The 14002-nt window shown below is 47.8% G+C and overlaps 2 protein-coding genes across 5 annotated transcripts in view; one reads left to right on the top strand and one right to left on the bottom strand.

The window, feature by feature from the left end:
* The window catches only part of AK5 (adenylate kinase 5), a 242277-nt gene extending 239343 nt beyond the window's left edge, over nucleotides 1-2934 (top strand). The window contains exon 14 of the mRNA XM_088450068.1: nucleotides 2341-2934. Within this exon, the coding sequence (XP_088306194.1) occupies nucleotides 2341-2409 (69 nt within the window). The 3' untranslated portion in view covers nucleotides 2410-2934. The remainder of the gene's footprint in view (nucleotides 1-2340) is intronic.
* Nucleotides 2935-10027: 7093 nt separating this feature from the next.
* The window catches only part of ZZZ3 (zinc finger ZZ-type containing 3), a 101189-nt gene continuing 97214 nt past the window's right edge, over nucleotides 10028-14002 (bottom strand). For all 4 annotated transcript variants that reach the window (XM_088450090.1, XM_088450091.1, XM_088450092.1 and 1 more), the window contains exon 12: nucleotides 10028-11378. In XM_088450090.1, coding sequence (XP_088306216.1) covers nucleotides 11234-11378 — 145 coding nt within the window. In that variant the 3' untranslated portion in view covers nucleotides 10028-11233. The remainder of the gene's footprint in view (nucleotides 11379-14002) is intronic.

Here is a 14002-nt window from a genome sequence, read left to right as displayed (position 1 = left end):
GTGCAGAAAGGAAAGGTGGTGTCTAACTCGTTATATCTCTTCGTCCTAGCGGCGATTAAACATGAGGCTTGTGATGCAAAAGCCATACGCTCTCATAGCCCCGTCAGTGAGACAGGCCAACGCTTTATTTAAAACCAGCGACCCGCCGCGGTGTGGCACGGGAGCAATTTTGAATTCACGCGATTGTCTTTTTTAACCGAGGTCTTATAAGATTGCCTTGTAGGCGACATTAGTTGTTTTCCCTCCTGATATCAACACGAAAAGATTTAGATTTGACGTGAGACGCAAAAGGGCCACGTAAAGTTGTCTATGAGCAAAACAGTCTCCACTCAGGTCAGCTCCAGCCACGTTACGTGTCTGCTTTGCCGCGACAATAAACAAAGCACAGAGACAGACTCTTGTGTCATACACCTAAACCTTCCTGGACAAATGCTCTACAGAATAGTGAAAACTGCATCAAAATCCATCCAGTGGTTCTCGAGGTCAGCCAGACACACAGATAGACGCCTACGACTCTATATTATACTGTGTATAGAAAGATACAGATTTCCACTAATGGTCGGTGTTCCCCAAGGTTCTGTTCTTGGACCTCTATTCTCCCTCTATACGTCCTCTATAGATGCAGACATCAGCTCTCTTGGCCTCCATTATAATCTCTATGCTGATGATACTCAGATCTATCTTTCCTCCACTGATCTCTCCCCTCACTCCTATCTCCAACTATCTCATCTATATCTTCCTGGATGTCCCAGAACTTTCTTACACTTAACACAGAGGTTCCCAAACCTTTTGGAATCCCGGCGCCCTAGAGTATCAGCATGGTTATCACGGCACCCCTAAGCCAAACGTTTGCTATTGAGAAATTCAGAAAAAATGTAGTAAAGTGAAGTAAATTGTGCTGACCTGTCATCCTTAGGGTCAGGTTTAAGCTTCTGTTTGTCTACATATTTACATTACATTGACCATAAATAATTTGATTTGGTGCTGGACCACCAACCTGAGGCACCCCAGGGTGCCACAGCGCACAGTTTGGGAACCACTGACTTCACATGTCTAAGACTGAGCTGATCATTTCCCCACCCTCCCGCATAACCTCACTTTCCACAATTTCATTATCTATTAATGGCACAACTATCTCCTCTGGCACCCACGTGCGCTGTTTTGGAGTTATCCTAGACTTCTCCCTCTCCTACATACCACACATTCAGCTCCTCTCACAGTCCTGCCGCTTCCATCTCAGAAATATTTACAGGATCAGACCCTCTCTCACCCTGGAGCCAAATAAGACCCTCATACACTCACTGGTCATCTCCAGATTGGCCTACTGCAACCTCCTCTTCTCTGGCCTCCCCAAATCCCATCTCTCTCCTCTCCAATCTGTCCTCAATGATGCTGCTCGGCTCATCTGCCTCCCCTCTCCTATAAGCCCTCCGCTGGCTCCCCTTCCCCTTCAGAATCCAATTCAAGGTTCTTACAGTCACCTACAAAGCCCTCAGCCATTCCTCCCCATTTACATCTCTGACCTCATCTCCCGTCACACTCCTGCCCGCCCACTTCGCCAATTGATTACGTCTTCCCATTCCCGCCTCCAATATTTTGCCCTTGCTGCTCCCTACCTCTGGAACTCTCTCCCTCTCCCTATCAGACTCTCCACCTCTCTGTAAATCTTCAAACAGGCTCTCAAATCTCACTACTTCATCACAGCCTTCCAGCTCTCATCCTAACCCGCTGCTCCATGCTCCTTCCGTCTACCCCATCTGTGTCACCCGTTTGTCTGCCCGTCACCTTTAGAATGTAATCTCTCACGAGCAGGGCCCTCTTCCCTCAAGAGCTTCTCCTTCCCTCATTCATACGATCATCTACTCCAAACTCCCCACAAGGGCACCTAACCCTTGGTTGCTGACGCCCTGCTGCTTATTCTGAGTGTTATGATCGCTACTGCAACAATGTTTATAAAAACTTTGTCCTTGTCCTGCACTGTATTGTACTGTAAGTCAGTGTTTTTGTTCATTTATGTACTTTGTAAGGCGCTGCGGAACCCTTGTGGCGCCATATAAATAAAGGATAATGATAATGATGTGATACACGCTGGAAATGCTGACTGCATAGCTCCCTCTGCTGGTGCTCAGAGAGCATTGCAGTTTCTGGCCAGCAGAGATCCCTACAGTAACTCTTAAAAACTGGGACATCGCAGAGTACTAGAGACTTGGCAGCTTCCTCATTTGCAGTTTCGGGGGTGTGTGATGAATGTGTGCGAATGGAATGGAGGGGAATATATTATATTACACCCACGGAGCATCTTACATCAAACATAACATTCCTCCTCTATTCTATTTCCAGATCAACGCCGAGCGGTCTCCAGATCAAGTTTTCCTCCAGCTCTGCGCATCAGTGGACTCCATATTCTGAGCGATCCAGGGGAAGTGTTTTTCGTGTGTCGGCGAAGAAACGGGAGCGTTGTACAGCTTGTATAGTCATTCGTTCATCAAAGCGGCCGCAAGAGCCTCTTCGCTAAGTTCACACTAGTGCATGCTGTCTCAGCTGTCCCATAGTATACATATTTCACACACCACGCTGCAGGTTTCTGCCACTGGAGAGCATCCGGCCGCTGCATATTATGGCGTTCACCCGACAAGTTGTCAGAGGATGCGGGCGCGGATGAAGAAGTAGTGGGAGTGAATACACTTGTGCTACTTAACACAGCAATTGGCAGAACCAGCTGGTGCTCCCCACTGAGGTCTTCAATTAGCGTTACACATAGCCACTTATCTGGTGAGCGCATGGAAAATACACGTTTCTTCAGTGCACGACCAGCAGAAAGCACACACGGAATTAGAGGAACACAGATCGCTGCTGTGCAAGGACAGTGGGCGGCCATTACTAAAAGAAACACACTTTGTATATATATATATATACAGTCAGGTGCATAAATATTGGGACATTGACAGAATTTTCATATTTTGGCCTCTATTCACCACCACAATGGCTTTGAAATGAAACAAACAAGATGTGCTTTACCTGCAGACTTTCAGATTTAATTTGAGGGTAATTACATCCAAATCAGGTGAACGGTGTAGGAATTACAACGGTTTCTATATGTGCCTGCCACTTTTTAAGGGGCCAAAAGTAATGGGACAAACTAAACAATCCTGAATCTAACTTTCACTTTTTAATACTTTGTTGCAGATCCTTTGCAGGCAATTACAGCCTGAAGTCTGGAACGCATAGACATCACCAGACGCTGGGTTTCATCCCTGGTGATGCTCTGCCAGGCCTCTACTGCAAATGTCTTCAGTTCCTGCTTGTTCTTGGGGCATTTTCCCTTCAGTTTTGTCTTCAGCAAGTGAAATGCATGCTCAATCGGATTCAGGTCAGGGGATTGACTTGGCCATTGCATAACATTCCACTTTTTAGCCTTACAAAACTCTTTGGTTGCTTTTGCAGTATGCTTCGGGTCATTGTCCATCTGCACTGTGAAGCGCCGTCCAATGAGTTCTGAAGCATTTGACTGAATATGAGCATATAATATTGCCCGAAACACATCATCAATAAATACAAGGGAACCAGTTCCATTGGCAGCCATACATGCCCACGCCATGACACTACCATGCTTCACTGATGAGGTGGTATGTTTTGGATCATGAGCAGTTCCTTTCCTTCTCTTCTCTTCCCATCACTCTGGTACAAGTTGATCTTTGTCTCATCTGTCAATAGGATGTTGTTCCAGAACTGTAATGGCTTTTTTTAGATGTTGTTTGGCAAACTCTAATCTGGTCTTCCTGTTTTTGTGGCTCAACAATGGTTTGCATCTTGTGGTAAACCCTCTATATTCACTCTTGTGAAGTCTTCTCTTGATTGTTGACTTTGACACATATACACCTACCTCCTGGAGAGTGTTCTTGATTTGGCCAACTGTTGTGAAGGGGTTTTTCGTCACCAAGGAAATAATTCTTCTGTCATTGACCACAGTTGTTTTCCGTGGTCTTCCGGGTCTTTTGGTGTTGCTGAGCTCTCTGGTGCATTCTTTCTTTTTAAGAATGTTCCAAATAGTTGATTTGGCCACACCTAATGTTTTTGCTATCTCTCTGATGGGTTTGTTTTGATTTTTCAGCCTAATGATGGCTTGCTTCACTGATAGTGACAGCTCTTTGGATCTCATATTGAGAGTCGACAGCAACTGAATCCAAATGCAAATGTCACACCTAGAATCAACTCCAGACCTTTTACCTGCTTAATTGATAATGAAATAACGAGGGAATAGCCCACACCTGTCCATGAAATAGCTTTTGAGTTGATAGTCCCATTACTTGTGGCCCCTTAAAAAGTGGGAGGCACATATAGAAACCGTTGTAATTCCTACACCGTTCACCTGATTTGGATGAAATTACCCTCAAATTAAATCTGAAAGTCTGCAGGTAAAGCACATCTTGTTTGTTTCATTTCAAAGCCATTGTGGTGGTGAGTAGAGGCCAAAATCTGAAAATTCTGTCAATGTCCCAATATTTATGGACCTGACTGTATATCTATATATAGGCCCGTATTCAATTAGAGGAGAAAAGTCGGAAAGGTTTCGCCTGTATCAGAGGCGAAAACTTTTCGCGCGTGTCCCCGCTATTCGCCCAATTATTCAAAACCACACGAAAACGGACAGTGGCGAATGCGGAACAGGCGGAAAGTACTGTCAGAATTGGGGAAATCAGTCTGTACCCCAGAAAAAGATGCACTAACATAGGGGATCAATGCAGAGGTGTAATAATACCCCTAATAAAAAGGTTTGTGGTACTTAAATAGTTTAAATAGCTTCTTATTAGTGTCTATGTAAAAGTGGTGAAGAATGGCAGAAAGCTGTATTGTTTGGTGACAATAAGTAATCCAGTGAAATTTGGGTACTTGAAAATGGGTGACACCATATATTTATGTCTCTATAGTGAACTTTTATAAAGTGTCAAAAACACACCTGCTACATGCACCAATCCCAAAAACACCTGAGCCATCCTCACAGACCCCCCAGAAGTCTATTTTGCTAGTTTTTATGCTGTCCCCCCACTTTTTACTTCTTTGCCCCAAAAATGAAAGTACTTTTTTTTTTTTTTTTTTTAAGGTTCCCACAGATTTGTCCTTTGGGGGACTGTCCCAAGGGTTCTGGGTGGTTCCCCAGCTTTGCACCCCCCAAATAAAGATTCTTTTCACCTGCTATTCTTAGGCGAATCTTTTTCATCTATTAAATTGCATTGAGTTTCCGCTTAGGCGAATTCCGGCTGGAATTGAATTTGGAGATAAGTTCCGACCAGGCAAAAATTGACAATACATTTTTCCCCGACTGCGGCTTTTCGCCACTAATTGAATACGGCCCATATACATACATAAACACACACAGACTCGATAAGTTGCTAAATTAGAAATGATCAGATTTGTTATGTACCCTGTAGTGATGGGCAAAGTTTGGGCTTGTATTGTATTAATACAAGGCACAGAGCCGGATGAGCTGCCATCATAATATTTACGGCGATATTACATGCCAAAGGTGATGACGCAACTCGCTGTAACCAGCAACTACTTCCCCACTGTAGGTGGGATGATGCCCCGTTATCACCAATATCATTGATAGAGCCATCAAAATGTCAGACTCTACCTATCCCCCTCCCAAATCTCAATCCCTCTGCACATTTTACATCTGCCCCGCCTACAGCGCAGCATGGTTTTGCCAACGCGCAAAGTCACTCCTTTGTTTTGCTTTTGGCCTCAACTTTATAGTGGGCCCACAGTGCACAAATAATAATAAAAACGTGTTGATTGGGAGATTTGACGTCTCTGGAATACAAAGAACGAGGGCTGACGAGCGATGGCCCAACACCTTGCAGGCTGGTGTTCGCCATCACCAAGTCCCAGATGGAAAATGGGTGACCCTAGCTGAGATTGTCGCTCTTCAGACACCAGGTGCAGCCCTGGGGACATTGTCTGGTCATTTGCTGGTGATAACTGTCCCACTTAGAAATCAGCTGGTTCTGGTACGTCCGCATTGTCCTGCCTCGGAGGTGGGCACAGACCTCATACAAAGGAGACAGTGCTAGTATCTGTAGGGAGAGCATCATGTCTGCTGATGGGCATCTAACAGAAGAGGCCGGAACATCCTCCGACAGAGGTTGGAGTTTGTGAGATTAGAATACAACCAGTGAGTAAATACTCGGCACTGCAGCCAACGTGAAGGGCAGGACTTGTAGCAAAACAGATGGGACTGAACTGCAAACCTGGGTAAGCACTGGTGTCCTTCCCAGAGTAGAACATGCAAGTACTCCACACTCAACAGGACGTTGAGGGATTTCAGGTCCATACCGAGTTGAAGGGAACCGGTCAGTTTCTGGACCAAAAATAGATTTGAGCAAAAACTGAAACCGTTCTGCTCCTCTGGGACGAAGGTGTCTAGTCCCTCAAAAAAAAAGGGACTGCTTACCTTAGAGCCAAACGTTTGTTTTGTCCATGGGGTGTCCTGCAGAGTGGCTGGGTGGAGACCTTGAGCAGAGCTGCTCCTTACTGACAAGGGGTCTCCTGAGAAACCGATACATGAATAAAAAGATAGAAAACGTACAGACGTGTCCTCATAGACCGCGGCTTCAGTCGCGCCAAACAGCCCCTTCTTGGCACAAAACCACTGAAAGCGACAAATCAACTTTGCTAGCAATGCATCGGCCACGGCTTTCGGCCACGCCATGTTCCGATGGCGCTTCATCTACGGCTTTGTACGTGTTTAAAACAAATTCTCGTGCTGGTAAAGTCGCAGCCCGGCGTCTGCAGTACACTGCGAGTGGTATTTTGTCACGTTTGCAAATAGGAACTCTACACCTGTGGCTCAGTCGTGCTGTGCGTTTATACTGTATGGCGTATAGACGCTAGGTTATGAGGACACATCTGTGTGTGTGTATATGTATATATATATATATATCAGCTTATCTAGTGTTTTCCTATACTCAGGAGACTGTATACACACTTTCCACAAGGACATAGGGCCTGATTTACTACGAATCGCATCTGATATTACGCACGCAGGTCTGCAGGGAAAATATGCTAATGACTGCAATTGCATAGCTATTATAGAGACGCCCACTAGCGCTTTCACGGATCCGTAATACCTTGCAGTCCTGCGTACACATCGGGAACATGGAGTAACATCGGCCCCTCACGCACAATTACAGCAGGTCTGACCTTACTCAGAGATTGCTAACCTCGTCGCACGAAGTGAGTACTCGCTGCGTATGCCGTTGCAGTGGCTAATTTACGCACGCCCCATGCAATGGCGTTCAGACGGGCACACCTGCGTTTCCCCGACTACTCCTGTCACCCCCCATACGCTGACGTCCCCTCACTCACTCTGCGATGGCTTTCTTTCTGTGTGGGTGATTGCGATGCTAACTCACGCACGTGCACTGCAGTACGCACCATCGACCGATCTGCATACGCTGTTGCAGGTGTGTTCCGTAATGAATCTGGCTCATAGTCACATGAGGGTTGGCGATGGAAGCAGGTGCGTCAAAAGTCCAGAGGATTTACTTACTAAATGGCGACTTTCCAAAGCTAATGGTCATCGTTTTGCCCGCAGAATTTGAAGCAGCGATACTGTTATACCCCAAATTACCGTATATACTCGAGTATAAGCCGAGTTTTTCAGCACAAAAAATGTGCTGAAAAAGTGCCCCCTCGGCTTATACTCGAGTCAAGTGTAGTGCTGACCGGACGGAGTTCAGTCAGCGCTACACACTGCCAAACACACAGCCGCCGGCCCCGGCAGCTGTGTGTTTGCTGTAATCAGCAGCCGCTGAGAGTCTGTCAGACTCTCAGCGGCTGCTGCTGCTCCCACTGCGGGAGCCATCTTCCGGCTCCCACAGTGGGTGATGGGAGACACGCCGTCATGACGACGTCTCTCCCATGCAAAGCGGCCGGAGGAGCGGACAGCGGCGGGACCATGAGCGGGAGTTTAAGGTAAGTGTTTATTTTTTTTTATTTTCACGTCTCTACTGGGGGGGGGGGGGGGGACTACAGGGGGCGATGACTACAGGGGGCACTACCAGGGGGCGATTACTACAGGGGGCACTACCAAGGGGTATTATCAGGGGGCGATTACTACAGGGGGCACTAAAAGGGGGGATTACCACTAGGGGAACTATAAGGGGAGGGATTACTACAGGGGGCACTAAAAGGGGGGATTACCACTGGGGGAACTACCAGGGGGGGATTACTACAGGGGGCACTACCAGTGGGGGATTACTACAGGGGGCACTAAAAGGGGGGATTACTACTGGGGGTACTACCGGGGGGGGATTACTACTGGAGGCACTGAAAGGGGGGATTACTACTGGGGGTACTACCAGGGGGGGGGATTACTACTGGAGGCACTGAAAGGGGGGATTACCACTGGGGGCACTACCAGGAGGGATTACTACTGGGGGCACTACCAGCTGCTGCCATTTCCCACACTAGGCTTATACTCGAGTCAGTAAGTTTTCCCAGGTTTTTTGGGTAAAAGTAGGTACCTCGGCTTATATTCGGGTCGACTTATACTCGAGTATATACAGTAGTGTTTCTTTGTACTTAATACTATTTCGCTTTTAAATTCTGTGGGCAAAACGCTGACAATTAGCTTTAAAACATCGCAGATGGTCCCAATGTACCTCTGCGAAATTTATCAACATATAAAGAGGTGTGGATCCGACCAATCACAGACAGACATGAATTTCTACGTATTTGGTCCAGGTTCACTTTATAATTCTATGCACTCAGATAAATAATAAAAAAACACATACATAATAAATATATATATATATACACACACACATACTCTAAGGCACACCATTAGAATAAATAGGGACAATAGTCTCTGCCCTGATGACAATAATACAGCACTCGAAGGCAGCGATGTTTTGTAGATAGAATAAAATTGCTTGATAAATAAGTGTGATAAGTTCCTCTAGAGCAGGGGGTCTCTACGCCACAGGTTCTCAAACGCCATCCACAGGACCCCACACAGTGCATGTTTTCCAGGTCTCCTCACAGAGTCACAAGTGAAATAATTAACTCCACCTGTGGATCTTTTAAAATGTGTTAGTGAGTAATGAATACACCTGTGCTCCTGCTGGGTGACCTGGGTGGGGCCCTGAGGACAAAGTTTGAGAACCTCTGCTCTACTCCAATCCTCATGTATTTCCAAAACATGACCTGCTGGTGGTACTTGAGGGCCAGAGTTGAGAACCACTTCTCTAGAACAGGGGGCAGGAAACCTGTGGCCCCTCCAGCGGCTGCAGAACTACACATCCCAGCAGTCTCTGTCACAGCTTTGCTGTTAGGGCATGCTAAAACTGTGGCAGGTCATGCTGGGATATATAGTTCCACAGCAGCTGGAGTGCCAGAGACTGCCTACCTCTTCTCTAGTTGATGTCTAACAAACGTCACATTCATTTCAGTTCATTGTGTGTATATATATCTCTTCCGTGACTAGACCAATCAGATAAAGTGATGAGCGATAGCATATCAGCCAGATGGTGAGACAAGCCTGCAGTTAGCGCTATAGATTATTCTGCCAAAGTATCAATACATCAGGTTCCTGTACGTCCTGCGCGCTCTTTTTATACAGCATTTGTACATTGCTATCTGCCGGGGATACTCAGCATTCGCAGTTTTATCTCGCTGACATCATCGATATTGCAGTGAAGGTTTTGTCAACTCCTCGCAGAGTTTCACAGCATTAAAAAAAAACGTGCATGACCAAACCAAGAGACCGTATGTAACAGTTAATGACAACCATTTGTAAAAAAAAAAAAAAAAAATGAAATATATATTTAAAAAAAATAAATAAAAATAAATGCACATTATGTAAGGACAGTGTTGCTGCCACTACACAAATAAAATATACGTTCTGGTATGAATATTTATTGAATGTTTGTGATTTATTCCCCCCCCAATCCACCGTTCCCATTGTACCTGGGCGAAATACTGAGACAACAAAAATGAGAATTTTGCGTACAATCATACAAACGAATAGTACCCACACAGTTTATTTGTACAGTCCTCCTGACAGCGGATTTAAGAACATACTGTTTACATAGAGAAGGGAACGAAACAAAACCAAAAACTAAAAAAAAAAAAACAAACATAGAAAAAAATGTCTAACTCTTTCCTCGCTGGAGAGTTCCGTCACGTTCCTCCATCCCGCTGGCAGAGAGCGCGCTACGCCGGGGTGTAGAATATAAAAGAGCACGTGACCACGTCTATCTGACCGCATAGAGCTATGTAACCACTTGCTTAAATATTAATAAAAATACAATCTTTTTATGGATTTCATGGGACTACAAAAAAGAGAGGCGTTACAATACACAGAGGATTTACAATAGGCAGTTTTGTCTTCCTCGGCGGCCTGCAATCCAACGCGCCGAGGCTGCTCAGCGTTTATTCTTCTCCTAGGAAGGACCTACGAAAGCTTTGAAGTGTTAGACTTTACACGGTTACTACAAGTGGCACTTTTTCACCATTATTAATTTTTTTGTTTTTTCTTTTTTCTTTTTACACATCACATGATCATCTGAACGTTACATTTAAAAAATATATCTGAGTGAAAATCTTTTGACGTTCACGCGCGACACCACGAGCTGGTTAAGGAAGCCGCCACAGACCCCCGATCTGTAGTGCTTGATTGTAGTTAAATGTTTTGTTTTTTTTATTTAAAAAGCAGCTCACCGTCAAGCGGGGACCGGAATCAATCCAAACGTGGGTAAGTAACATGTTTTTTTTTTACGTTTGTGTCTTTGAACAATAGCGTCCTGTATGCAAACACTGTGATTGGTTAAAACTTTCTCAAAACGTCCGTTTCTGTGCAAAAGGAAAAAAAATAAAACTGAAAATGGATTATTCCACCAAACTGCAACAAGCTAGTAAACCGGATTTAATATAAATAGTTCACATTTTGACCAATTCTCGGAAGCCTTTGGAAAATAACGTCTGTAACGTGCGCCGCAGTTCTGCGTTGTGAATTATTGTCCTGGTAGGTTACTGTAGGTAGCGGACAACCCCCCAGTGGAATGTTCTGCTGCTGTTCTTTGCGGAGGCGTTCGGATGTCGGCGCTGCCGCGCAGGTGTCATGCTGTGAGCAGGATGACAGAGAAGGGGACGCGTCTTCTGGAAACGGAGTGGACTGCTCTGCTAGCCTTTCTGGAGAGATTACCGGAGCTGGTGGCTTGGCCAGGTCACGTCATCTGTTTGCTGGGAAATAGTTTGGGTCCAGGTAATTATAACTGGTGCTGTGCGGCAGGCAGTAATCTCGGTCCAGGAATGTCTCTGCGTTATACACTGGCTCCAGGTGGTGATCCTCTTTGTGAGTTTGTGTTTCATATAAACTGCAAGAACATATAATACAGAGACAATAATTACTGGTGTTATTAGAGCGACGCAGGCGGTGATGGCATCCAGGGCAGAACAGGATTATTCTATCTGAAGCCTAACAAAGCCCATAGCCCCCAATGCAACAGTGCCCCCCAGTGGTCACATTACCATAATGCATAATTACAAGGCTACAATATGCTTTATCATCATCATCAATAAGCATTAACATTAGTGATTTACTCAGTGCAACCAGTTTTCCCATGTAGTATATATGAGGCTGGGAAGTTATAAAACACTGTGTTTGGGACTGTAAATAAGGGGACACAATGCAGGTGGGCTGTACAAACATGAGTATACAGGAGTCTGATAGCTGCAGAGCATTACAGCTAGGCGGGAGGGCAAGTCCTGCAGAACGCTACAGCTAGGTGGCAGTGCATGCCCGGCCGAACGCTACAGCTAGGCGGAAGTGCATGCCCGGCCGAATGCTACAGCTAGGCGGAAGTGCATGCCCGGCCGAATGCTACAGCTAGGCGGAAGTGCATGCCCGGCCGAACGCTACAGCTAGGCGGAAGTGCATGCCCGGCCAAACGCTACAGCTAGGCGGAAGTGCATGCCCGGCCAAACGCTACAGCTAGGCGGAAGTGCATGCCCGGCCAAACGCTACAGCTAGGCGGAAGTGCATGCCCGGCCAAACGCTACAGCTAGGCGGAAGTGCATGCCCGGCCAAACGCTACAGCTAGGCGGAAGTGCATGCCCGGCCGAACGCTACAGCTAGGCGGAAGTGCATGCCCGGCCGAACGCTACAGCTAGGCGGAAGTGCATGCCCGGCCAAACGCTACAGCTAGGCGGAAGTGCATGCCCGGCCAAACGCTACAGCTAGGCGGAAGTGCATGCCCGGCCAAACGCTACAGCTAGGCGGAAGTGCATGCCCGGCCAAACGCTACAGCTAGGCGGAAGTGCATGCCCGGCCGACCGCTACAGCTAGGCGGAAGTGCATGCCCGGCCGAACGCTACAGCTAGGCGGAAGTGCATGCCCGGCCGAACGCTACAGCTAGGCGGAAGTGCATGCCCGGCCGAACGCTACAGCTAGGCGGAAGTGCATGCCCGGCCGAACGCTACAGCTAGGCGGAAGTGCATGCCCGGCCGAACGCTACAGCTAGGCGGAAGTGCATGCCCGGCCGAACGCTACAGCTAGGCGGAAGTGCATGCCCGGCCGAACGCTACAGCTAGGCGGAAGTGCATGCCCGGCCGAACGCTACAGCTAGGCGGAAGTGCATGCCCGGCCGAACGCTACAGCTAGGCGGAAGTGCATGCCCGGCCGAACGCTACAGCTAGGCGGAAGTGCATGCCCGGCCGAACGCTACAGCTAGGCGGAAGTGCATGCCCGGCCGAACGCTACAGCTAGGCGGAAGTGCATGCCCGGCCGAACGCTACAGCTAGGCGGAAGTGCATGCCCGGCCGAACGCTACAGCTAGGCGGAAGTGCATGCCCGGCCGAATGCTATAGCTAGGCGGAAGTGCAAGTGCATGCCCGGCAGAACGCTACAGCTAGGTGGCAGTACATTCCCAGCAGAACGCTACAGCTAGGTGGCAGTGCATGCCCGGCAGAACACTACAGCTAGGCGGAAGTGCATGCCCAGCAGAACGCTACAGCTAGGCGAAAGTGCATGCCAGGCAGAACGCTACAGCTAGGTGCGATTACCTATCCGGCAGAGCACTGCAGCTAAGTTGGGGTCCGTGTCCTGCAGTACGCTACGGCTAGGTAGGAGTGTGCGCGCCCTGCAAAGCATTACAGCTAGATGGGAGCATGTGTCCTGTAGAACACTACAGCTAGGTAGGACTATGTGCCTTGCAGTGTACTACAGCTAGGTAGGATGCCATACGCAGCAGAGCGCTGAAGCTAGGTGGGAGAGTTGTCATGCAGAGCAGTACAGCTAGGTGGGAGTGCATTCCCTGCAGAGCAGTACAGCTAGGTGGGAGTGCATTCCCTGCAGAGCAGTACAGCTAGGTGGGAGAGTAGTCCTGCAGAGCAGTACAGCTAGGTGGGAGTGCATTCCCAGCAGAACAGTACAGCTAGGTGGCAGTGCATTCCCAGCAGAACAGTACAGCTAGGTGGCAGTGCATTCCCAGCAGAACAGTACAGCTAGGTGGCAGTGCATTCCCAGCAGAGCAGTACAGCTAGGTGGCAGTGCATTCCCAGCAGCGCAGTACAGCTAGGTGGCAGTGCATTCCCAGCAGCGCAGTACAGCTAGGTGGCAGTGCATTTCCAGCAGAGCAGTACAGCTAGGTGGCAGTGCATTCCCAGCAGAGCAGTACAGCTAGGTGGCAGTGCATTCCCAGCAGAGCAGTACAGCTAGGTGGCAGTGCATTTCCAGCAGAGCAGTACAGCTAGGTGACAGTGCATTCCCAGCAGAGCAGTACAGCTAGGTGGCAGTGCATTCCCAGCAGAGCAGTACAGCTAGGTGGCAGTGCATTCCCAGCAGAGCAGTACAGCTAGGTGGCAGTGCATTCCCAGCAGAACGCTACAGCTAGGCGAAAATGCATGCCAGGCAGAACGCTACAGCTAGGTGCGATTACCTATCCGGCAGAGCACTGCAGCTAAGTTGGGGTCCGTGTCCTGCAGTACGCTACGGCTAGGT

The sequence above is a fragment of the Taudactylus pleione genome, unplaced genomic scaffold, assembly GCF_031769625.1.
Source record: "Taudactylus pleione unplaced genomic scaffold, aTauple2 ptg000506l, whole genome shotgun sequence".
Taxonomy (NCBI): Eukaryota; Metazoa; Chordata; class Amphibia; order Anura; family Myobatrachidae; genus Taudactylus; species Taudactylus pleione.
Note: the sequence above shows the minus strand (reverse complement) of the source record. Positions and strands in the feature narration are given on the sequence as shown.